General features: G+C 40.8%; 1 protein-coding gene across 1 annotated transcript in view; it reads right to left on the reverse strand.

Annotated features, from left to right (window-relative positions):
• Positions 1-27,088, reverse strand: part of LOC126281697 (probable cytochrome P450 6a13) — a 48,579-nt gene extending 21,491 nt beyond the window's left edge. Inside the window, exons 1-3 of the mRNA XM_049980870.1 lie at positions 26,946-27,088; positions 17,131-17,477; positions 11,711-12,061 (exon numbers count right to left, since the gene is read on the reverse strand). Of these exons, the coding sequence (XP_049836827.1) occupies positions 11,711-12,061; positions 17,131-17,466 (687 nt within the window). The 5' untranslated portion in view covers positions 17,467-17,477; positions 26,946-27,088. The remainder of the gene's footprint in view (positions 1-11,710; positions 12,062-17,130; positions 17,478-26,945) is intronic.
• Positions 27,089-27,418: the final 330 nt, after the last annotated feature.

The following is a 27,418-nucleotide window of genomic DNA, read 5'->3' on the forward strand; positions in this document are numbered from 1 at the left end:
CGGTAACAAAACATGTACGTTAAATGCAGATTGAATTAGGATAACGGAAATATGAATAGTGAAGGAACGATGCGACGAAAGCCATGAACTGCTAATAATGAATAAGCGAGACTGCAGTCTGATGAATTACATATCTTCTGCAGAGTTTATAATTCCCACTCATCGTGTTTAGTCTTCTCAACAGCCAGAACGCAAAAACATGCGATCTATCGATTTCCACCAACTTTACCATCCTAGTTGGGAACGCTCGAAATTAACTCATGTTAAAGGGCTTCCGTTCTCCAAAAAAGAAAGATAAAAATCGAGGCTAGAAGTTGTGATGTGTGATTCATTTAGGACCAGATCAATTCTCGGAATACTTTCTATTAGGCCCAAACCCTTACCGTTTCCGAGAAATCGACGAGTCAGTGATTTGATACCGTTCCAAATATACCTGGGAGAAGAGCTTAGTTACCTAGAGAGTTGGGAAAGTTGAGCAAGCTGTGCGTTCGTATCCCAGTCTACTTCCGCGTGAGTGGGTTTAAACTGAACTTTTGTAAATACCATTTACTCTCTGTAGCTCAAGAAACAAAAATTTCAATTTTGGTTATGACACTGCAATGGGCTTGGTAAGTCATATGAACGGATTGGATGGAATGGGTAGCGCCTTCAAAAATAGTTGTAAGAAAAGCATTGTCAAAAGTAGAAGAAGAGAAAAATAGGAAATTAATCTGTGTAACTAATAAAATCAGGTACTACTGAAGGAATAAGATTAGAAAAGGAGGTGCTGAAAGTAGTAGACCAGTTTTGGTATTTGGAATGCAAAAGAAATGCTAGCAGCTTCTAACAATACCACCACTTGCAAAGTAGGTTAGAAATCAGATCAATTATGTTGCTCACGCAGCATATGTTGGCTTTATCGGGTAACAACAAAGTTATTGACTGTGGACCCGTCAGAATGGAAATAATGAAGTCACTGTAGAACAGTCATTAATTTTGACACTTATCTTGAATAGATTCCCACGTAGATTTTGTCGAAGTTGTTATGGCTCATCTTGTTGATTCTAGGATGATTATACTTTGACTGCTAGAAGGTCCAGATCTGTATTTTAGCAATATTTGAAGACCTAACAAATGCATCTTTCAGGAAACTCTTACTGATCAAACAATCCCAGATCAGAACAATGCCATGGTAGAATTAATTTTTGACTTGGTGTTCACGATCCACATTTTTATTAAACTTCTTGTAAATTCACATATACTTCTTCTTAATTGACACATAATCAAGAAAACAGTTTTGTATCAATCTTCATATATTTAATTTCCACTTTAACCAAACACAGGACTTGACTGTTCTTTTACAAAGCGAAATAACAACATAACTTCTGCAAAGTGAAACGAAGAGTGCTCTGTGCGCATTCACGCCAAAACGGTTACAGGTAAGTCAAAGATTATGATAGTCTCACAAAAATGAATACACACAAGAACCATATCACTGTAATAAATCGATCTCGAAAAAAGAAAGAAAAAATCGAGATTAGAAGTTCTGACGTGTGATCCCCTTAGGACCAGATCAGTTCTCGGAACACTCGATAATAAGGGTATGTTCTTTGTATCAGGCACGAAACCTTACCATTTCCGAGAAATCGATGAGTTGTTTTGATACCGTTACAAATACATCTGGGAGAAGAGCTTAGTTACCTAGATGGATGGGAAAGTTGAGCGAGCCGTGCGTTTGTACCACAGTCAACGAAATGTGAATATTGTCACAAAAATATGTCTGTTACTTCGCAGAAAAGTAGTACAATATTACTGGTATCGAGAACTGGGGTTGGAGTGCCGCAATGATCACGTAAATAAAGAACAATTACAAGCTGAAATAAAGGAAACGGTAAATTGTAAACTTCCAAAGCAAGACAAGCTTTTATAAAAAAAGAAAAATATGCCTAACATTAAATATGACTTAAAGTGATGTACAATCTTCAGTGAAAGTACTTGTCTGAAATGTAGAAAAATGGACATAGGGCCAACATAGCGACTTGAAGGAGCGTTTAATGATCTGGAGCGTCTTCTGGAACAGCCAAGTGTTGAAATATAAGTTTGGGGAAATGAACACTGTTTAGTATCTCTGTATGGACACCACCTAGGAAGTACAACCTGTGTCTAGAGATAATGCGACGTTTTTTTTTTTTTTGTTACAACCTCATACTGGTCTTGGAAAACCAGGAATTGTTTGGACTGCAAAAGGAACGTATTCTAGAAGCGTTTGTCAGTCAAACGAAGCACAACGCGAGAAGGAAAGTAAACTTAAGAAAGACTGAAAATGAGTTAATCAGCTCTCACTCACAACCAGCACAGGAGGACGAAGCTGCTGGTGGCCGTGTCACAACGTCGTGTCACAACGTCCAACTCCGCTGTCTGCTGGACCTCCACCTGCTGATGGGGCACAGGGCAGAATACAGCTGCTGGTCACGACACACTTGCTGTTCGTACTTGTAGCGTGTGACGCATAGCTTTTGCGCTCTTGCTGTTTGCGGGTCATGCTTCCCACAGTAGCTTCATAGTGTAGTGGGTACGACAGAGGATTCGAAACTTAATCCACACTACCTATAAAAATGACTGTACGTACATATCTGTGTTTGTACGTTCCACATCACCTCCTAGACCACTACACAAATTTCAACGAAATTTGGGATGCATCTCACTTACTGTCTGTAAATCATCGTTGTGAGCGTAAGAACGACCTACCCATCAAAGTGGTTGGGGAGGGTTGTGAAAAAGCAGAGTAGACTATGGCTATAAAAATTGATTTACATTTATATGAATGTATGTGTGTATGCTCTCCATGTCTTCCTAAAACACTGGACGAATTTCAGCCAGACTTGGTACACATATCACTTATTGTCTGGAAAGAATCACTGTTAGGGTATAAACAACCCACCTGTCAAAGGGGTTGTGGTGGAAATGCCCATGGCATGAGAATGCCCACAATTTAGTCATCCGGTGTTTGAGTATGACAGTAATTAGAGACTTTCAACAAACTTTACTCATAATTTCACCAACGACCCCCACAAATCAAAAAGGAAAATAGTTTATGGCTTACTACACTCTCGCAGTTCATGTAGTAAAACTGTCGCACGAAGCATGACGTTTTAATTTATTACTTCCGTATTACTGTTTGTATTCGCGACACATTTTGCAGATGGTATTTACGTATACCACTGAACACAACTGAAAAATTATAAGATTGTACGACACATAGTTCAAGGAGATATGACATCATAAACAATGATATCCGTGAAAAACTATTACATCTTGCCAGACATTTAACTTTATTAATTCGTTGCTACTAACACTATTTGCAACACAAATCGCATACGGTCACTGAGTGCACCTGCTCAAATATGTCACTGTGTGAGACATAGTTTAGATGTGAGGTTAAATACCGAGATGTGTCAGAAAGTACCGCATCGTGTACAACGTTTTAATTTATTACTCCATTCACTTTTTGCAGACAGCAGCTGTGTATGCGACAGGGTGTACCCACAACATTATATCGCTGTAGAGCCCATAGTTTAGGAGATACGATGTCATAGACATAGATGCTGAGCGGTAATGAAATTCCAGGGCGAAATTCGTGTGAAAGATGTTAAATATTTGTGGAATATATTTTCATGTGCGTACGTGGGCAAAACCAAGGATAAAAAGTTTCCTGAAACTCTGAAACGATTTCAAGCAAAAGTTATTTACAGTCTGGAAAGAAATAATGTAGGGGTAAACCATGTACTTATTATTGCGGTAAGCGTGACAGCGTGAAGAGAGAAAGGGTGAGGAGGAGATGGGCAGATAGCGTGAGGGAAAGAGCAGATGGGCGAGGATAACTGGGAGCAGGAGATGGACAGACAGAGTAGATTCTGTAGCGTGCCAAGTCAGTCAGCCGATGCTTACACTCCCCTGTGTGTGCTGTGGCCTTAATATCTCTTACTACCGAGTTAATCGTCTTCATTATTACAAGAATTGTATTTCTGTAATGTTGACAGTGTTTTTGACAAGTTTTGATGACATTCCTGTTTTTCATCGCAATCCACAAATTATTAGTTTGTAGCACGATACCACTCTGCTTGTACGAGGGGTGTTCAATAAGTAATCCAATACCTTTTTGATCTCACCAATTTCAGTTTTAAAAAAAGCGGGGGCGGGGAAAAGCAGAATATTCTCACTTTAGCCGCCATAGTTTCATGAAGTTCCGAAAGGTGGCAAGACTGTAAGTGGCCTTCAGAGTGGCGACTGTAACAGAGGTCTTTTCCAAACAGAGAGCTGTCACAGATTTTTTTTGGGGGGGGGAGGGGTATCCTAGTATTGAACAAAAGCACGTCGAGTCGTTGGGCGTCTGTCGTCATCGCAACAAAGTGACGCAAACCTATCCGATCTCCACCGTGCCGGCCAGTTGCACTCTGCACACAGCTGTGTGAAGAAAAAACATCTTCAGCGTATTCGTCGCTAAAAAAAAAAAAAAAGCTTTTCCTTCTCTATGACAATGCAGGCCCTCACACAAGACTGCGCACTCGAGAAGAGCTAACAAAACTTCATTGGCGCGTTCTTCGTCACTCACCTAACAACCCGGAACTTGCGGCTTCCATCTGTTCTAGCCCAAAGGAGGATGCACTCCGCGGGATGAACTAAGTGTATGAGGAGGAGGAGATTAGTGTTTAATGTCCCGTCGACAACGAGGACATTAAGGACGGAGCACCGGCTCGGATTATGGATGGATTGGGAAATAAATCGACCTTTCCCTTTCAGGGGAACCACCCTGGCATTTGCCTGAAAAGATTTAGGGAAATCACGGAGAACCAAAATCAGGATTGCCGGTGACGGGTTTCAACCGTCGTCCTCCCGAATGAGAGTCCAGTGTGCTAACCACTGCGCCACCTCTCTCGGTACGTGAGTGATGACGACGTAATGTTAATTAATTAATGTCGTGTGACTAGGGCCTCCCGTCGGGTAGACCGTTGACCGGGTGCAAGCCTTTCGATTTGACGCCACTTCGGAGACTTGCGCGCCGGTGGGGATGAAATGATGATGATTAGGACAACTCAACACCCAGTCACTGAGCGGAGAAAATCTCCGACCCATCCGGGAAGTGAACCCGGGCCCTTAGGATTGACATTCTGTCTCGCTGACCACTCAGCTACCGGGGGCGGACACGACGTTATAGATATAACATGATGTTTGCTCTGGCGGCGTCCTGTAGAGTGCTACCACGTGGGCATATAGGCCCTCCCAGAAAAATGACGTAAGGCGTTGCACTAAACGGAGGCTACGAAGAAAAATGGTGCTGTAGCCGAAAGAGTGGGGTTTTATATGGTGTAATGGTATGTGAATAAAACCAATACGCTTTCAGAAAAAAAGTGTTGTATTACTAATTGAACCCCCCCCTCGTAATAGAGGAAGGTGGAAATGTTCTACTTCTTTTTGTACTATTCCTAATAACAATATACTTTTTATTTGGTTTACTTGATGCTGTTTTGTGGGAAAAAACATATATAACAGTTGCACAAATGTACTAAATTCTTAAATAAGCCGGGATTCATGAACCTTTAGTATTCACGGATCTATTCTTGGATTACTGATGATGGTAAGTGTAGAGTAAGCTCTCCTTTAATATTCCTAATTTAAGATATTTAGCAACAGCGGTGGGACATAATTTCTAATGAAGAAACAGATGTTTGGTTGTAATTTATACAGCTAACTCAAAAGGTCTCATTCGCTTCTTATCAACAAACGTTTCACTTCTCCGAAAAATTCCATATTTAAAAAATTATTTGTTTTGAAAAGTTTCGTGTTCCACAATGTTCGAGTATTAAATAGTAGTTATTTCCGAAATTCAGTGCAATAGCTATTTTTGAGGCTACCTCTACTGTTACTTTCAACCATATGCGTCCTTCCAGTTGAATATGAATTAAACCACTAGCCTGCCTCAGTGGCCAAGCGGTTCTAGGCGGTTCAGTCTGGAACCACATGACCGCTATGGTCACAGGGTCGAATCCTGCCTTGGGCATAGATGTGTGTGATGTCCTTAGGTTAGTTAGATTTAAGCAGTTCTAAGTTCTAGGGGACTGATGACTTCAGATGTTATGTCCCATAGCGCTAATAGGCATTTGAACCATTGAACCATTATTGAACTATCCCACTCAAACCACAATACTTCAGCTTAACTAATAGTATTTCATGATTCACACCATCAAAATCCTTAGAGAGATAACAAAATATTCCAATAGTTGTGTTCCATCATTCAGAGCATTTAATATTTAATCAGTGAATATGAATATATTACTTTCCATTGACAAGCCTTTCTGAAAACCAAACCGACATTTTGTTGGTACTATATATGAAGCTTAACGTATTTGCAACTTCTGTTACCAGTCGCTTACCTATTTTTTGTTTTGTGTTTGACATTACATAATAAAATGCTTTTTGAACATGTTCTGCTCATCTTCAGTCGTTTATACATACATACTGAGACCTGTTTTTTTTTAAAATAAACTGTCTGAAACTAGATTAACATAGAACTCTTTGTCCGTTCTTTGTTACTGTTGTGGCTGCTGTGGCATTGGAGGTGGAAGTAAAGGGGACGGTGGATACCCAGAAATCTATGTCAGACCTGTTTTCTGCTGTTTTTTTCCCTTTCGGTTGACTATGTATTATATCAGAGCCTGTACTGGATGCAGATACTTTTGCACCAGTTGTGTGTTGTGAAAATAGCGTGAAGGCTTTTATATGACGATTCCATCACATTGTAGCTTCACTTCCCATACTGGTGTAATGGTGAAGTTGTTGAGTAAGATTACACTATTGCACCTTGTATTTTCTTACTGGTTTCCGACGTAATTCACTGTACAAATTACTTCGACATATATGTAAACATTATGCACGTAACACAATAAGGTGGACTTTTAGCATGTGTGTCAGTATCGATTATCGCGGGTTTTCATAGACATTCTTGGTGCTGACAGATTAGTAGTCATTTATTTACGCTGACACATCTTGAATCTATTTAGTTAGAAATGCTTAAGACTGCTGAAAAGTTTTGAGTTTTTGAATTCGGTTATTTCATTAACAGTGTTATCTCCATGCCATGTATGAAAATTAACATTTCTTCCATGATATCCATTCTTTTGCTTTTTCCTATTTTGTGTAAAATTTCGAGGTTGTGTTTGGTTTTCAAAGTGTAGTGTTTGTCTATAATGCGAGTTGCTACAGTTGATTTATTAAATTTATCAAGTTAGTAGCAGTCTAAATGTTCTTTAAATCTAGTTCGGAAACTTTTGCCTGATTGACCAATATAATATTTATTACGTTGGCTGCAGGTTATATTGTAAATGCCAGATGCATCAAGTTTTTATCTGGTGGCTTTATATTGTGAATTAGCTTCCTACTTAGGTTGCTGTTGGTGCTGAAGCTGATTTTTACTTCTGTGTTTTTGAATAATCTTGCTAATTTGTTGGATATTATTCCAAGATATAGTACTTTTACGTATTTGGCTGTGAGTGTAGTTTGATGTTGTTTGTCCAGATTAGATTTTGTCAGTTTATATTTTATATCAATTGTTATTTTGGTAAATGTTATGTTTTCTATTTCTTGTTGGAGTGCTGTGTACAGCACTTATCTATAAGCAGCTTTTTTGTGGGAGAAGCAATGTGTAAAGGAGTCTGGTATAGTGGTGTCAGTGCCAGTAGGTTTTCTGTAGACATTGAAAGATACCTTTCGGTTCTGTTTTGATATTTTTGTGACAAGAAAACGTATGGTGTTCCTGTCTTCCTGTTCAAGGGAGAATTGAATATTTTATGTAGACTACTGAATTTGTTAAAAAGGCTTGTCACTTCATCCACTGTGCCATCAAACAGAATGAGGGTGTCATCTACATATCTCTTCTGGAATTTAACTTTGCTTTTGATGTTATCATTTACTGTCAGTATTTTATTTTCTACATGATTGATAAATATTTCAGCTATTAGGCAGCTAAGAGGGCTTCCCATTTCTGGTCATTTATGCGAGTGTACTAAATTAAGTAGATCTGTAAGTTCCATGATTTCTAGGGATAGGAGTGTAAATTGAGGTGGTACTGTCAAATCTTTCAAGCTGTTAATAATTTCATAGCTGTTCTTTATACGATATGATTTTTCAAATGTCATTTAGTTCTCTCATTAATTTGTAGGCTGGGCTATTAATTGAGTTCACAATAGACCTGATTAATGTTTTGGTCTTATAACTTTTTGGGTGTGCCCTGCATTTATGGGTTTTGGGTTCATCAGAATAAGGTCTCATACTTCGTTCTTAGTGAAAAGGAAATTAATATTGTTGAGGAATTTTCTTATTTTAGCTTTAAACTTTGTTGTGGGGTCAACCTGGACATTATGTATTTGGTTGTTTCAAAAGAATTAATTTTTTTAAAGTGTATAATCATCCTTAAACATAATAACTGTTGTGGAATCTGTATCAGATTTTACTGCTGGGGTATTATGGTTCTGAAATTTCTTATTGATTGATTGAAGTACATTTATTTCAAAGTTATTTGTTTTTGTAGCTTTAAAGGTTATGTGTTTTTGTATAATTTTACCAGACTTGTGGCATAGTACTGTCCGTTCAGTGTTGTTAAGATTTGCAAACTCACTGGCTATAGTTAGTGAGCATGTTATGTCTTTTACATTGTTGTGATTGATGTTTGGATTTATATTATGCTTCAGACCCTTACGTAGTAGTGTCATAACAGTCTGACTCAGTTGAATGTTACTTGAATTTACAAGTCTTAGGAATAATCTGAAATTGTTACTGTTCTTATTTACATATTTATCAATAGGCACCTTGTTTCTCTTTCTCAAATTGTCAAGCCTTTTTTGATTAATGCTGTTTACTTGATTACATGTGTTTTTATTGTATTTCCCATGATATCGTGGAGTAATGGGATCTGTCCTAGGTGTGTTAATAGCACTAATTCCAGATAGGTGCTGTAAGCTAACCAGTTGAGGTCTTCTTTCTTTTTATATAATCGTTTTATTTCAAATCTTAGCCAGAAATTGTAACCTTTAGCTTAACAAGTTGTGATGAGGTAGATTTACAGTTTGTCTTAATGTTCACATATTTAGGTGCCATGTTTTTGTATAGACAGATTTGGTTGAATTTTAACTCAAGACATGTTTTAAGTACCTATAATGTAATGATTCTGTGTGAACAAAATATTTTTCAACTTGGCTGGTTGAACCAGAATAATTTTTTGCCATAAGAGTACGTTTATGAACTGTGTCTATGTGGGATAATATTTTTTTTCTAATTTCTGCTACCAGTCTCTTTCTAATTTTTTGCTTTATGGTTAATCGAACACAATACAACGCGTTTTGGATATGTTCTGTTCGTCTTCAGGCGTTTATACACTCATATACAGAAAAATGTTACTTATAAATAGGCTGTCTTAAGCTAGATTAACCTAGAACTCGTCGACCATTCTTTGTTACTCTAGTGGCTGTTGTGGCATTTGGGGAAGGGGGCATGGGAGGGGTGCAGTGGATGCCCATAAATCGATGTAGGTGCTGTCTTTTGCTATTTTTTTCCCTTGTGGTTGACTATGTGTGATATCACAGCATGTTTAGGACGCAGACAGCTTTGTATCATTTGTGTGTTGCGAAAATAGCGTGAAAGTCTTTTATATGACTGTTAATCAATTATGATTTTATCACCTTGCAACTTCCCTTGCATCATTGGTGTAATGGCGGAGCTGTTAAGTAACATTATACATGTTACATATTGTATTTTGTCACTGATTTCTGAAATAATTCACTGTACAGATAGCTTCCACTTTCATGTAAACATTAGGCGCGTAACACAAGATGGCGGACTTTTAGCATGTGTGTCAGTATCGATTATCGACGTTTTGCATCGATATTCTTGGTGCTGACAGATTTTTAGTCATTTATTACACTGACACATCTTGAATCTATTGAGTTAGAAGTGGCTTAGGACTGTTGAAGAATTTTGAGTTTTTGAATTCGGTTATCTCATTAACAATGTTATCTCCATGCTTTGTATTATGTATGAAAATTTCCATTTCTTCCATGACATCCGTTCTTTTTTTCCTATTCTGTGTAAAATTTAGAGGCTGTCTTCGATTTTCAAAGGGTGGCCTGTGTCTTTAATGTGAATTCTACTGTTTATTTGTTACACTTGTCAAGTCTGTAGCAGTCTTAATGTTCTTTGAACCGAGTTCTTAAATTTCTGCCTGGTTGGCCGATATAATATTTATGACAATGGCTGCAGGTAATTGTGTAAATGCAAATGCATCAAGAGTGTACATGGTGGTTTTGTGTTGTGAATAAGCTTCCTACTTACGTTTTAGGTGCTGAAGCTAATTTTTACTTCTGTGTTTTGCAAAGTCTTGCTATTTACGTCGGAAGTCACTGACAAAAGTGTAAAGTTACTAAACAGCTCCGCCATTGCACTAGTGGTACAAGTGAAGCTACAAGGTGATGAAGTTCTAATTGATCAACTGCCATACTAAAGCCTTTCACTCTATTTTCGCAACACACAACTGATGAGAAACTGTCTGCATCCTATGGCTGTGATATAATACATAGTCAACCTCAAGGGAGAAGTACCAGCAGAAGATATCACTGACATCGACTCCTGGCTATCCAGTGCCCCCTCCCACCAAATGCCACACCAGCCACAACAATAACAAAGAATGGACAGAGAGATCTTAATCTAGTTTAAGACGGTTTATTTTCAAGTAACTTTTCTCTGTGTGTGTGTATAAACGCCTGAAGATAAACAGAACATGTTGGAAACGCGTTGTATTGTGTAAGATTAAACATAAAACAAAAAATAAAAAAGTTACTGGTAACAGAAATAATAAATAAATAAAAATGCCACACAGTCACGGTTCATAAACGTAGTCACTATGTCTGAAATTAAGTACGTGAAGCCGGCCTGGGTCCCCGAGCGTTTCTAGGCGCTTCAGTCTGGAACCGCGCGACCGCTACGGTCGCAAGTTCGAATCCTGCGTCGGGCATGGATGTGTGTGATGTCTTTAGCGTAGTTAGGTTTACGTAGTTCTAAGTTCTACGGCACTGATGACCTCAAATGTTAAGTCCCATGTTGCTCAGAGCCTTTTGAACCGTTTTAAACACATCCACTGGCCTCCAAATTCGGCAAATATGAACTTTGTTGAGGGTATCTCGGACGCCTTGCAACGTGCTGTTCTTACGGATTTGTGGACAGGAATGCAGGATTCATCGTGTCAGTTCCCTCCAGCACTATTTCAGACAGTCGAGTCCATGCCACGTTGTGTTGGGGCACTAATTTCTTTGGCGTTTCAGTGTAGAATGATACTCGCAGCTGAATGAGCAACGGCCGATCCTGGTGTGGAAAAACGACGACTTGTACGTTTTATGGATAAGTAACTGAGCTCTAATAACGTGCCACTAGCGTCGAAGACACTACACAACTTTCTCAACAGCTATACCGACTAGATGTAGGAGTGTCTCCTCTCGGTATGGAACCATGTTGCAGCGTATGCGTGAAGCATCTGCTTGTAATTAACAGCGATAAGGGCTAACGGCCAAAGGTGTGTAGTAAGCAGACTAAGATAAGATATTTCATTGTTTAGTACTTATATTAGGAAATATAAAACAGACTCGATTGTTAGTATTGTTGATCTCAATAACGAGCATTTATACGTTACCAGTACGAGATTGAAGAGGGCTCTGATGGGCGAGGTGAATATGCTGCGCCCCATCTTCCGGAACTCGGACTCGGGGTCGCGCAGCGAGTTGCACTGGATGCCGAAGGCGCAGGTGCCGATGACGTCAGTGGTGAACCTGGCGTTCCACTCCTTGATCTCGACCTCCTGTCGGCCATCGGCGAGCGGCTGCAGCACGGCGACCATTTCGCGCGCGCACGCCTCCATCAGCGGGAACATGATCCTCATCTTGCCCGACGTGAACGTCGGCGTCAGTTTGGTGCGCAGGGCGCGCCACCGCGGCCCGCTCAGGTTGAACAGGTGGGCGCTCAGGGGGTCGTGCTTCTCGTCCACCTGTTCACAACGAGCAAGCCGGCCCACCAATCAGCACTCGAGTTCCTCCCGCACTACCCGACGAGTCCCACAACTCACTGGACTCGCCAACGGAGGTAAACTACAGCCACACGCCTCGTACTCTGATCATTGGTTTTAGTACCAGCTTACATTGGAATGCAGTGGTCAGAAACAGTTTGGAAAGCTTCTAAGGACGTTGCAAGGGAGATTGTGCTCAGAAATAATTCAAAGAAAAATTTTAAAAAATCCATCAGTTGCACAGTTTGCTAGTTCTTAGCCAATCAGGTTTTCGGGACCGAAAATTCAAGCATCCTGTCCGACACGGTCGCCAAACGTACTCCTCGATCGGTTTCCCCAAACAGAACGATGGTAGCGTTCGCTCACACAGCCTGAATTTATCACTTCAGAAAAAGGCACATTTTACCTGGTAATGAGCATTTCAACAACTAGAAACTCACGGACTAACACACGTCGGTGAGTTACTGCTTGTCATCGCGTGCAGTTAAAACTGATTGGCTAACTTCAGTGCTAAATAGCTCGGAAACGCTGCAGTGTATCGTATCTTTTTCTTGACCCTACCGAGGGTATTCTCTTTTACAACTTAAACTTCATAAAACTTTATATTAACGTTTTTTTCGTCAGAGGTACTATAACACTATTTGTTTATTGATCATTTAAATTTTTATAAATTTTTACTTTGAAATTCTCGAATATTGGCACTAGATTTACTACAGATTTAAATTGTACTATACTGGATGTTCAAGCTCTTTACATTGTACATGAGTACTGCATGTAAAATACTATGTAAACTGAAGCTTCCTGGCAGATTAAAACTGTGTGCCCGACCGAGCCTCGAAATCGGGGCCTTTGCCTCTCGCGGGCAAGTGCTCTGCCATCTGAGCTACCGAAGTACGACTCACGCCCAGTACTCACAGCTTTACTTCTGCCAGAATCTCTATGTAAATTGTTTTATTACGTTAAATAATTTTCTGGTGAGATTTTGTATTCAAAAATATTTGTGTATATCAACTGCTCATATTTAATAAAGTTTGACAATTGTAAGAAATGCTCACGCTTAGCGACAATGTAAGTAATGGGTTTTATGTAAAGGCCAGTGTGCTTTTGTTCGAAACGAAAGTGGTTCTGGGGAGTGGAAAAGGTGGCAGGGGGGAAATGGCGCACTACTTAGAGCAAGTGTAGGAAGTAAGTAATACAGTCTGCAGGCAACAGTGATTGAAGCAACACCCTTGTGGAGCAGGATAAGCTTTGCATGAAAATTTACACAAAATTGCCTCGGATGAAGGTTGCAAACGGCTTACGGCGTACGTGCGAGTTGTTGGGCTACTGTATATAAAAGTGAATCACGCCGAGAAGAGAAATTGAGCCTATACAGCAAGATACTTGCAAGCTAGACTGTGGGTAGTGTAGCCGCTATAATTGTTCGCTACACGCAAAAGTACAGCCACCAGGTAAGATTTATTTGTGTTTAGTTTTTGTACAGCGTGAACCATTAATTTAAACTGTGTTTTAATAATCATTCTTGAACTTTAAAGAAACTGCTTCACCCTGTTATCTCCTCCTGACCATACACCTATATACGGTTACTTCCTGGTGTTTGATTAATGCGAGTACCCTTTTTTACAGACTTATGAAGTGCCAAGTTAATATCACTTTTGTGCAAATAATAAAAAAGGTTCTTGAAGCAACAGTGTTACAGTAAACGTTTCCTCACACAAAATTCATTCAGAGTGAAGCCAAGTTACTAGAATGTATTAAGTGACTATACAGAACTAGTTCAAAGGCTAGTGGCTTTTGAAAGTAAACTGCAGTGTGAAAGAGGTTTTCTTGAATTGAAATGCTCAGTATAAAATATTTGTGCTTTAGTATCTAAGTATTTTAATATTTATCTGTGTTGATTATAGAAAGTGCTTTTCCAAAAGTCCTCCCTGGCCAAATTTCTTAGCTTCCTGGCAGTTATCTACTGGACTTTTTCTCTTTTGAAAATGTAATGGATAAGGATGCAGTCCAATATTGTTTAAGTGGAGTCATATTTATTTGAGGAACCAAATTAAACAGTAGCAAGAAAGCAGGTAAAATTCATACTTATGCTTTCCCAATACTTCACTGTTTCATTGCCTGGGTAGGCTGCCGACTATTAGTACATGTTATAAACCATTAAATGAACCTGGAACAGAGTTGTCGTAGATTCAATATAATATTCTTACTGCGTTTCTTTCCACCCTCTGGGCAAGATCTTAGGAAACGCATTGAATAATCTGATTTACTCATCCATTAGACACAACACGCGGTCAAATCTTGTAAAAGGGGTAACTTTATTGATTAGCGGTTTTTGTTGTTTAGGTAATAGAATTATTGTTGTTGTTGTGGTCTTCAGTCCTGAGACCGGTTTGATGCAGCTCTCCATACTACTCTAGCTACTCTATCCTGTGCAAGCTTCTTCATTTCCCAGTACTTGCTACAACCTACATCCTTCTGAATCTGCTTAGTGTATTCATCTCTTGGTCTCCCTCTACGATTTTTACCCCACACGCTGCCCTCCAATGCTAAATTTGTGGTCCCTTGATGCCTCAAAACATGTCCTACCAACCGGTCCCTTCTTTTTGTCAAGTTGTGCCACAAACTCCTCTTCACCTCAATTCTATTCAATACCTCCTCATTAGTTATGTGATCTACCCATCTAATCTTCAGCATTCTTCTGTAGCACCACATTTCGAAAGCTTCTATTCTTTTCTTGTCCAAACTAGTTATTGTCCATGTTTCACTTCCATACATGGCTACACTCCATACAAATACTTTCAGAAACGACTTACTGACCATTGAATCTATATCCGATGTTAACAAATTTCTCTTCTTCAGAAACGCTTTCCTTGCCATTGCTAGTCTACATTTTATATCCTCTCTACTTCTACCATAATCAGTTATTTTACTCCCTAAATAGCAAAACTCCTTTAATACTTTAAGTGCCTCATTTCCTAATCTAATTCCCTCAGCATCACCCGATTTAATTTGACTACATTCCGTTATCCTCGTTTTGCTTTTGTTGATGTTCATCTTATATCCTCCTTTTAAGACACTGTCCATTCCGTTCAACTGCTCTTCCAAGTTCTTTGCTGTCTCTGACAGAATTACAATGTCATCGGCGAGCCTCAAAGTTTTTATTTCTTCTCCGTGAATTTTAATACCTACTCCAAATTTTTCTTTTGTTTCCTTTACTGCTTGCTCAATATACAGATTAAATAGCATCGGGGAGAGGCTGCAACCCTGTCTCACTCCCTTCCCAACCACTGCTTCCCTTTCATGTCCCTCGACTCTTATAACTGCCATCTGGTTTCTGTACAAATTGTAAATAGCCTTACGCTCCCTGTATTTTACCCCTGCCACCTTTAGAATTTGAAAGAGAGTATTCCAGTCAACATTGTCAAAAGCTTTCTCTAAGTCTACAAATGCTAGAAACGTAGGTTTGCCTATTCTTAATCTTTCTTCTAAGATAAGTCGTAAAGTTAGTATTGCCTCACGTGTTCCAACATTTCTTCGGAATCCAAACTGATCTTCCGCAAGGTCCGCTTCTATCAGTTTTTCCATTCGTCCGTAAAGAATTCGTGTTAGTATTTTGCAGCTGTGACTTATTAAACTGATAGTTCGGTAATTTTCACATCTGTCAACACCTGCTTTCGTTGGGATTGAAATTATTATATTCTTCTTGAAGTCTGAGGGTATTTCACCTGCCTCATAAATCTTGCTCACCAGATGGAAGATTTTAGTCATGACTGGCTCTCCCAAGGCCGTCAGTAGTTCTAACGGAATGTTGTCTACTCCCAGGGCCTTGTTTCGACGCAGATCTTTCAGTGCTCTGTCAAACTCTTCCCGCAGTATTGTATATCCCATTTTTCTTCATCTGCATCCTCTTCCATTTCCAGTACATCGCCCTTGTATAAACCTTCTATATACTCCTTCCACGTTTCCGCCTTCCCTTCTTTGCTTAGAACTGGGTTTCCATCTGCGCTCTTGATATTCATACAAGTGGCTCTCTTTTCTCCAAAGGTCTCTTTAATTTTCCTGTAGGCAGTATCTATCCTGCCCCTAGTGAGATAAGCCTCTACATCCTTACATTTGTCCTCTAGCCATCCCTGCTTAGCCATTTTGCACTTCCTGTCGCTCTCATTTTTGAGACGTTTGTATTCCTTTTTGAGTGCTTCATTTACTGCATTTTTATATTTTCTCCTTTCATCAATTAAATTCAATATTTCTTCTGTTACCCACGGATTTCTATTAGCCCTCGTGCTTTTACCTACTTTATCTTCTGCTGCCTTCACTACTTCATCCCTCAGAGCTACCCATTCTTCTTCTACCGTCTTTCTTTCCTCCATTCCTGTCAATTGTTCCCTTATGCTCTCCCTGAAACTCTCTACAACTTCTGGTTCTTTCAGTTTATCCAGGTCCCATCTCCTTAATTTCCCACATTTTTGCAGTTTCTTCAGTTTTAATCTACAGGTCATAACCAATAGATTGTAGTCATATTCCACATCTGCCCCTGGAAATGTCTTACAATTTAAAACCTGATTCCTAAATCTCTGTCTTACCTTTATATAATCTATCTGATACCTTTTAGTATCTCCAGGATTCTTCCATGTATACAACCTTCTTTTATGATTCTTGAACCAAGTATTAGCAGAATTATAAATTTTTTAAATTACAATAGTAGTAGTAGGTCTATAGTACCAGTGTAGCAGATCGGCGATACATATAAGGAAGAAGAATCGCTTACAAATCACAGGCAAGAGGCAAATCATCCTTCACAATATACACTAATCGTGTGTGGAAAATCCACGCTGACTCAAGGAAGTGCATAAAAACAACGATCTTGGTTTATCACCGTCTGCTGCGTGTCTTTAAAGACCCAGAGCAGCATCGTAGATACACTTTTATTACAAACAAAAACGTGTATTTGGCCTATTTTAGCTTTCCAAATAACAAGCTCTAAGAGCGAAGAATGAGTAAATAAATGATGTAGTATCACGTACCGTGTAGATTCCTCATGCCCTTCTTACCTTGAGGCCCCTGTGCTGGAAGTGTCCGAAGTCTTTGACAAGACAGCTCTTGATGAGTTCAGGGTCTCTGATGAGAAGCGCAGGTCTCAATGACATGAAGACACCGCCGAAAGGGTGAGGGTCCAGGCGCCAGTACAGCTCCTGCAAGCCTTCGCCGAAGTTCTTGCGGTTCAGAATGATGTCCTTAAAGTTGCCAAACGCGGATTCTGGTTCCAGAGACGGGACGCCTCGTCGCTTCCAGTATCCGTACATCCACTTGCAGACGAGGACGAGCAAGGCGGCCACGAATGCTGCAGCAGCTGCCGCGTCGCCCAGAAGAGACCCGGTGAGCGACATGGCGCGGAAGTCTGCGGAAACGACACGGGCGGCGTCAGTAGTGCATATGTACATCTATGAGACTGCCACGTGAAGAACTACTTTTATTACACTACTGGCCATTAAAATTGCTGCACCACGAAGATGACGTGCTACAGACGCGAAATTTAACCGATATGCAAATGATTAGCTTTTCAGAGCATTCACACAAGGTTGGCGCCGGTGGCGACACCTACAACTTGCTGACATGAGGAAAGTTTCCAACCGATTTCTCATACACAAACAGCAGTTGGCCGCCATTGCCTGGTGAAACGTGGTTGTGGTGCCTCGTGTAAGCAGAAGAAATACGTACTACAACGTTTCCGACTTTGATAGAGGTCGTATTCTAGCCTATCGCGATTGAGGTTTATGATATCGCGACATTGCTGCTCGCGTTGGTTGAAATCCAATGACTGTTAGGAGAATATGGAATCGGTGGATTCAGGAGGCTAATACGGAACGCCATGCTGGATACCAACGGCCTCGTATCACTAGCAGTCGAGATGACAGGTATCTTATCTGCATGGCTGTAACGGATCGTGCAGCTACGTCTCGATCCCTGAATCAGCAGATGGGGACGTTTGCAAGACAACAACCATCTGCACCAACGACGTTTGCAGCAGGATGGACTATCAGCTCGGAGGCAATGACTGCGTTTACCCTTGACGCTGAATCACAGACAGGAGCGCCTGCTAGGGTGGACTCAAAACCGGGTGCACGAATGGTAAAACGTCATTTTTGTCGGATGAATACAGGTTCTGTTTACAACATCATGATGGTTGCATCTGTGTTCGGCGACATGGCGGTGAACGCACATTGGAAGCTTGTGTTCGTCATCGCCATACTGGCGTATCACCCGGCGTGATCGTATGGTGTGCCATTGGCTACACGTCTCGGTCACCTCTTGTTCGCATTGACGGCACTTTGAACAGTGGTCGCTACATTGGAGATGTGTTACTACCCGTGGCTCTACCCTTCATTCGATCCTTGCGAAACCCTACATTTCAGCAGGATAATGCAAGACCGCATGTTGCAGGTCCTGTACGGTCCTTTCTGGATACAGAAAATGTTCGACCTCTGCCCTGGCCAGTACATTCTCCAGAACTCTCACCAAATGAAAGCGTGTGGTCAATCGTGGGCGAGCAACTGGCTCGTCACATTACGCCAGTCACTACTCTTCGTGAACTGTGGTATCGCGTTGATGCTGCATGGGCAGCTGTACCTGTACGCGCCATCCAAGCCTCTGTTTGACTTAATGCCCAGACGCATCAAGACCGTTATTACGGTGAGATGCGGTTTTTCTGGGAACTGATTTTTCAGGATCTGTGCACCCGAATTGCGTGGAAATGTAATTACATGTAATTTCTAGTATAATATATTTGTCCAATGAATGCCCGTTTATCATCTGCATTTCTTCTTGGTGTAGTAATTTTAATGGTCAGTAGTGTATAATCCTTCGTAACAGAACCATCACACGTGTTGCCATAGGTATTTCATAATTAATGGACACTTTAAATCGGAATACACATTTGCGTATGTAATCCATCTGACATTGTATTCTTGCTTAAAATACGCAATAAATTTCGGACGTTTCATACAAAATTGTCGTTTTCATTCATTGCGTATATCTACAGTTTCTGACTGCTGAGGCTCTAACTATATTTTTCCTTCTGTTAATTCTGATGCAAGTTATTGAATACGCCCAAATTTTTATCAAGAGAAAGTTCCATTTTCTATAATTATTATTGTAAAACTGTGAGCTGGACCAAAACTTGCACTTAGTGCCTTTGCCTTTAACGGGCATGTGCTCTACCATCTGAGCTATCCAAGCACGACTCATGATGCGTTCTCACAGCTTCACTTCTGCCAGTACCTCGTCTCCTATCTGCCAGGTACTGACAGGATTGGAGCTGCGAGGACGGATCATGAGTCGTGCTTGCGTAACTCAGATGGTAGAGCACATGCCCGTGAAAGGCAAAGATCCGGAGTTTGAGTCTCGGTCCAGCACACTGTTTTAATCTGCCAGAAAGTTTTATATCAGTGCACACAACGCCACAGAGCGAAAATCTCAATCTGGAATTATTATTGTATTCATAATGCATTCAATTTGCCACCGTAAACACACGCTCAGTTTCTTGTGGCCGATAAATGCAGTGTCGAGTTACTTTAGTATGCCGACCTGTCAAATTAATATTATTTCAAGAAATTTAAGAACGAAATTGTTTCAGGATTTGAGCATTATGAATTACGGACTTTCTAATAAACCTTGGAACATTTAATGCATCAGTCCCGCACTCTTGTTTTTCACAGGCTGTATTTTATTTGTGTGCCTCCGCATGTAACTATTATACAGCTCTTTTGTTTTATTATTCATATATAAAGTAAGAGATAAGAGTATATTAGGTAGCTAACAAACTGTTTATAGAATGATAACCAAACGTCAGATTGAGGAAGTAACTTTCTGCCAATTGAGCCATCACTTGCAGCTCCTGGGGTACTTAAGATCTGTCGTCATCAGTCCCCTAGAACTACTTAAACCTAGCCAACCAAAGGACATCACACACACCCATGCCCGAGGCAAGATTCGAACCTGCGACAGTAGCGGTCGCACGGTTCCAGAGTGAAGCGCCTAGAAACGCTCGGCCACACCGGCAGGCTCGCGCGAGAGAAAATAGGTAGCAAGGGAGACTTCTAAAATCAGAATGCATTTACTTTTGGTTGCACTGACAAATCTGTCTGGTCACTATGGTTTTAAAATAGCGTAACAGATCGTCTTATTATTAGTGTGCTGACATTCAGTATTTTTTCTAAATATTTCCATTGTTGAGCAGGATGACGTCTTGTATTTTTTTACTATTTTACTTACATGTGAACTTTTTTGAAGACTGGTTTGATTAGAAAATGAACAATTTTCAAATAATATGTGGTCTCTTCATTTATGTGCAAGTCTCTTTGAAGATACATATACTCTCTAAATTCTGCGGTGGATAACTTTACTACGTTTAAATGCAGCCATTAGGAGTCGAAATGAAAGATGTATCTATACACTCCTGGAAATGGAAAAAAGAACACATTGACACCGGTGTGTCAGACCCACCATACTTGCTCCGGACACTGGGAGAGGGCTGTACAAGCAATGATCACACGCACGGCACAGCGGACACACCAGGAACCGCGGTGTTGGCCGTCGAATGGCGCTAGCTGCGCAGCATTTGTCCACCGCCGCCGTCAGTGTCAGCCAGTTTGCCGTGGCATACGGAGCTCCATCGCAGTCTTTAACACTGGTAGCATGCCGCGACAGCGTGGACGTGAACCGTATGTGCAGCTGACGGACTTTGAGCGAGGGCGTATAGTGGGCATGCGGAAGGCCGGGTGGACGTACCGCCGAATTGCTCAACACGTGGGGCGTGAGGTCTCCACAGTACATCGATGTTGTCGCCAGTGGTCGGCGGAAGATGCACGTGCCCGTCGACCTGGGACCGGACCGCAGCGACGCACGGATGCACGCCAAGACCGTAGGATCCTACGCAGTGCCGTAGGGGACCGCACCGCCACTTCCCAGCAAATTAGGGACACTGTGGCTCCTGGGGTATCGGCGAGGACCATTCGCAACCGTCTCAATGAAGCTGGGCTACGGTCACGCACACCGTTAGGCCGTCTTCCGCTCACGCCCCAACATCGTACAGCCCGCCTCTAGTGGTGTCGCGACAGGCGTGAATGGAGGGACGAATGGAGACGTGTCGTCTTCAGCGATGAGAGTCGCTTCTGCCTTGGTGCCAATGATGGTCGTATGCGTGTTTGGCGCCGTGCAGGTGAACGCCACAATCAGGACTGCATACGACCGAGGCACACAGGGCCAACACCCGGCATCATGGTGTTGCCGTACACCTCTGGTGATCTTCGAGGGGACACTGAATAGTGCACTGTACATCCAAACCGTCATCGAACCCATCGTTCTACCATTCCTAGACCGGCAAGCGAACTTGCTGTTCCAACAGGACAATGCACGTCCGCATGTATCCCGTGCCACCCAACGTGCTCTAGAAGGTGTAAGTCAACTACCCTGGCCAGCAAGATCTCCGGATCTGTCCCCCATTGAGCATGTTTGGGACAGGATGAAGCGTCGTCTCACGCGGTCTGCACGTCCAGCACGAACGCTGGTCCAACTGAGGCGCCAGGTGAAAATGGCATGGCAAGCCGTTCCACAGGACTACATCCAGCATCTCTACGATCGTCTCCATGGGAGAATAGCAGCCTGCATTGCTGCGAAAGGTGGATATACATTGTACTAGTGCCGACATTGTGCATGCTCTGTTGCCTGTGTCTATGTGCCTGTGGTTCTGTCAGTGTGATCATGTGATGTATCTGACCCCAGGAATGTGTCAATAAAGTTTCCCCTTCCTGGGACAATGAATTCACGGTGTTCTTATTTCAATTTCCAGGAGTGTATTTCAGCGACTCCACCGATAGCTACAAAGACTCGAAGGTGAGGGACCGCACAATCATTTAAAAGCATTTGGAGTCTGTTAGAAACTGTTGGCAGCAGAACTTTACTTTGAAAGTACGTTCCTCCGCAAATGATTTACAAACGTCTGAGTCTATCACCATTTCTCCAAATTTTCTATTACGACTCTAAAATGCAATTTTGATCAAATATATTATCATTAGTTTCTAAAAATTGCCGTTTTAGCTGCATACGTGTTTGCTGTAATCTTAGATATTCTTCCGACAGTCATAAAATTTCGCCTCTGCAGCCTTACACGTTCTAAAGCAGTATGAGGAAGTATCATTAAAATAAGATTCCTTTTCAACAAAATTATTTATGTTTTTCGTCATAAATATTCTAAATTATTTCATAAATACCAATTGTATATGCAGCTGCAACGAAAATAGTTTTCGGCATGAGAAAAAGTACTCTAATTTCGTAAATAAATGCCAGCAAGTAATAATCATTAAGTTCGTTTTTAATAGTCAAAATATATTTCTGTGAGTACTGTTCACACTCAAGAAATACATTCCTCATTGCTTCATCTGTGTTGTTTCCTCTAGTATCTAAATCTACTTGAGTCACGCTTGCTTAGCACATGATGCAAAACACAATCAGTACACCCAAATTACTCCTCTACAGTTTCTCTCGGCAGTAGAGCGTGGTTTCATCTGAGCTCTTGTTTTTTCTTATTTCCAGGAGATATTCAAGCGTCCTTGTCAAAGTAGAAGAGAACAAAATCCTCGTATTTTGGCACTCGTGAATGACAATTGTAAACAGCAGTCTAGTCGCTCTCTTTCGATCTTTTTGTATATCTTTTCTCAGTCTTATATGTTATACTGCCCAACAACGCTGTGGAAGATGACTCACAACAACAATATTTCTTTAGTTCTATACGAATTGTGACCGAATAACGATTTGATGTATTATAAACAGAAGGTAAAAAGAGTTGGAAAAATCACATACTGCAAGAAATTGGCCTCTGATATTACATCTAATGAAGTAGCGACTGATATAAGGAGTTCATAAAAGTGATCAAATATTTGTTGCTTCGGAATGGAAATGACGTAGCAAAAAAGATCACAATTGAAGTATCATAAATATACCAGCTGAAGACAAACATCTGCAAAACATATTTTGACACATAGAAACAGACATACCAGTGAATGGTTATGAGTGTATATTCGTGTACAAAATGGTACAAACTTACAGTCAGGGATCAAGCCCACCCATCAGTGTTATGTTTAAGAAATAATCTCCAATGGCGAAGGTCAACAAAAGAACAAATGTTAACAATTGGGGGGGCTGAAATAAATTGTCAACTGCGTATACACTCTGAAAGTCATTGTTCAGTGTGTAGCAGAGGCAAATTTTTCCAACACTAGGCATCTTCTGGTCACTCCATTCTCTTATTAAACAAGAGAAAGCTAACTGTGTGTATGTGCGTCTGTGTATGTGTGTGTGTGTGTGTGTGTGTGTGTGTGCTGGTGTTCGGTGACGGCGGGGGGGGGGGGGTGAGTTTTCTCTATTACCCTGTTCTATTTATGCGCGAACTATGCGATACTGTCAGCTGAATTGTATTTGCTTGCCTCAACTCTGCATCCACAACTACATTCATAATCTCCAAACCACTGTGTACTGCATTAAAGAGGGCACTTCTCATAGAACTAGTCATTATTGCCTCTTCCTACTGTCTGCATATACCGAAGACGTTTTCGCGCAAACTGCGTCGTGTTCCAGAGAAAAATTCCCATTTCAGGTCCCTGGGACTTTACGCTTTTGGACTCCTAGCACGTACGAGTTACTAACGTATTCATTAGACGTCTGGTGTCAAGGTTTCTTGAGGAGGACCCTAAATCCCCGAAACAACTAAGATTTGACGAGAATGGTCTCGCAGGCAATGTCCTTTGCAGTTACATCGTCTTACAAAAAATCTCAGTCTCTCAGTCTTCCATTCACATTCTCTAATATTGTTTTATGTGTTCCTCCTATTTACAGTAACTTCTTAATATTAGGCATTAAATAACGAAACGGGATTTGGGACCCCATGTGCTGCCCACTAATCTAGTAATCAGATTTTGTCTGATTGTTACTGTTATAGGCAATATATCACAGTATTAATACGGGAACATCGAAAATTGAGGTACTGATTTAACATTAGCTATAACAGGAGGCCAATGAAAGTTACATAATTCAAAAGATACCTTGTCATAGATGTGCGCAAAAGCAAATCATGTGTGTACGAAATCTTTATGAATGGTGAAAGGATGTAGGCAAACGCACTTCAGAAATGTTTTTCAGTCTCCCACATGCTACCAAATTCTACCCCGCGTACTGATTGGGTGCTATGATAGAAATGATACATGAGAGTAAAAACGTTTCGGGAAATCTCATTTTAGGGCCGTTCACGTTTAAGTGTTGCAGATGGTTTATTTGCAGCAACATATGCATACCGACTGCTACAGTGCAACAACAGCTAGGTCACTGATGTTGTCAGCAGTGGAAAACAAAACATCGTATTGACGAAGCCTTCAGGAGCAACACAGACCATACATATCTTCGTTCATTGGCGTCGTTTTTTCGTTTGCTTTTTTCTAAGAATAAGCAGACCTAATTGTGTGCTCATTTGCCGTTACAGTCTAATACATACGGTCACGACACTCTCTGGCGCGAAAGTTGTATCCGCATGACAGCTGGAACGATACTCGGCCTCCAGTCGGTGATAACGCAGTAACATGTTTCTTATGGATAATGTTTGTTTTTAATCATTTTCTGTTCAATTAAGGGAGCAGTGGTTCTATTCTTGAGTTTCGGCCGTTAGTAAGTTACCAAAACAGACACGAATTATCGTGAAAAGGCCGAAACGCACAGATTCAATTATGTGAGCTGCAACTCATTCATGAAGGAATACTTTCGAGTATGTCTGTGTTTGCTGCTTAATCCGCTGAAACTGAGAGAATTTAAACACATTTCGTGCATATATATCTGCTATTGTCTGTTGTTATTACCATAGGCCCTTAATTTTTTTATGGAATTCAATGATACCACCTTTCTTACACTTCTCTCGAATTTCCAACAAACGAGTATTTTTGTAAATGCAGTTACTTTTCCTTCAATAGCGAATGTGTTGAAGAGTCTTACTGTTTGTGGCTCACATTTAGCAACAGTTGTTGAAATGGCTTCTCCTGTGCTGGAAAACTGTTTTACTCCATTTGACGACTTATTATAACCTTTGCGTGGTTTTCCCTTAAGCTACAGTTGTGGTGGCTTATCTGGTACATTAAATAATGTAGGTATTTCATTAGATACAGGTTTTCTACGCTCCACATTCATTGATTTGTCTGAGAGTATGGTGAACGAAACTCCGCTTTGTTGAAGAGATACACAACGTTCTTCTGCAAAATATCAGGTTTCCTGGTGTGTACCAGCAATTTTTTGTTACTAAAGGAAAACTACACTATTAAGGTAATGCGTGTACGTTACAAGAGAATCGTAAATAAACTGTCTCGTAACGTACCGTTTCGTATATCCCAGCGTTCTTAGGAAACTAAACATTCACAAATATGGTGTACTTTTTTAGCTACTGTCGATATTTAAAGGAACTGTATGCACTCCCAAACTGTAAAAACTGTGTTATAAATTAATGTAAACGTTATTATTTACACTAATCCGATATCGTATTCGGGAGTGTCGATTTTTGGCCGAATGGGGCGCTGCTATCGTTGTGGATAACAAAAACGAAAGGCAGTGTCGCCGCTGTTTTGTTCGACTGTGCTTGCCTCCGTTACCACAATATTTGAATTACGGTCCTAATTTTCATTTCTTCCTTTTAAATAGCCATAGCTTTCCTTATTAAATGGAGACTATATTTGTTTTAGGTTATGCCTCGAAGAAGAAGACTAACGAGTCGAACTGAAAGACAAGGAGCTAGAGAGAGACAATTTTTGCGTACACGAAAGAATTGGAATAATTATTGTAATAGTGTGTACATGCATAATAATGCTATTGTTGTTTTGATAGACAAATTCAGACTTGCACCGAATGACATTCCAAATAATTTTGAGAGTTACAATTGCGATCTGATGAATTTTCAGTTCAGATATAGCAATGTAAAACAATGTCGCATCTGAGGTTACTCCACGTAGTACAAAGTTATTCACTTTATGTTGGCACAAGGGAACAGTTGATTTGCCACCCTTAATACATATTTATCTTTTCGGTGCACTGTATAGAGGACTTACTCAGAAAGATCGAACAGTTAAAGAGAAATTAGTTCAGTAATATTCGCAGCTATAACGCAGTATATGCTGTAGGCAGTTCTGAGGTTAACATTTCAGACATAGTTTTACTTCAAGTGCATCGCATTAAGATATGCGACATTTTTTATGATAGAATACGGATACGAATAGATTTTAATTAATATGTTAAAATATTCGCTTTTTGCGATTTTATAAACACAGAAGGCCGAGTTTTCTCTGTGTGCTAGTTGCATTTAACATGCTTACAAAGAGATACTACTCATTACATGAAGTGATATGTTCTTCCTAGTTGTTCCTGCACTTTCGCACGATCTTGAAACGACGATACCTTCCACCACACTACACTATCTTCACCGAGCCATTTGGCAGCGTTGCTGACCCTATCTGTAAACTCGTTGATGTACGTTGAGGACATTAAAGACCCTATGAGGCTTCCAGGCGGCACTTTATTTCTGTTGAACATTGACTCTCCAATGAGCCTCCTGGATACCAATAGTAAAACATGAAGCCAGTCGCTTGCTTCTAAATATACTCCGTATGAACGTACCTTTATTATTAATTAGTCTACGATGTGGTACGGTATCGACCGCGATTACGAAACCTATCAGACAGTATATGGGCGCTCACCTGTATCAAAATATGACAGATAATGTTTCTAAATAACATAAGCGTAATTATATGAAAGTACCGTATTCGTCACGTCACATGTCACTGACCTTTAGGTGAAAAGCCTGGATGGTGCTCACCGTCTTGCCCAATGGTAGATCAGTGGAGAACTGTGCATGCTACCCGCTGCAAGCGCCTATTTGACGGGATTCTTCTGCTGTAATGATGACTTGCGACTTTCTAGCGGAAGAGTGGACCAAACCCGCAGGCGGTCAGGGTGGGGGTAACCACAGGAAGGACAAACCGGTTATCCTGCCTTTGTGAAGCGGAAGGCCACAGGGCCTCGTAGTCTCGCTACTCCAAGGTTCACACTCACCGTCAGTCACGAAACCCAAGTGCTGCGTAACGATGAACATACGGCGAAAGGTGAGAAAGTCCAGCCACCTGAGACTACTCGCCGTGACTCAGGTCTAAAGAGCCTTTATTCCACATCCCTACCAATTGGTGATTCAAGTAGCAAAGATCAGTATTCCAGAAGCAGATAGAAGTGATCTTAACTAACTATATTTTCCTTTTTTTAACA

This window comes from Schistocerca gregaria, chromosome 7 (genome assembly GCF_023897955.1).
Source record: "Schistocerca gregaria isolate iqSchGreg1 chromosome 7, iqSchGreg1.2, whole genome shotgun sequence".
Lineage (NCBI taxonomy): Eukaryota > Metazoa > Arthropoda > Insecta > Orthoptera > Acrididae > Schistocerca > Schistocerca gregaria.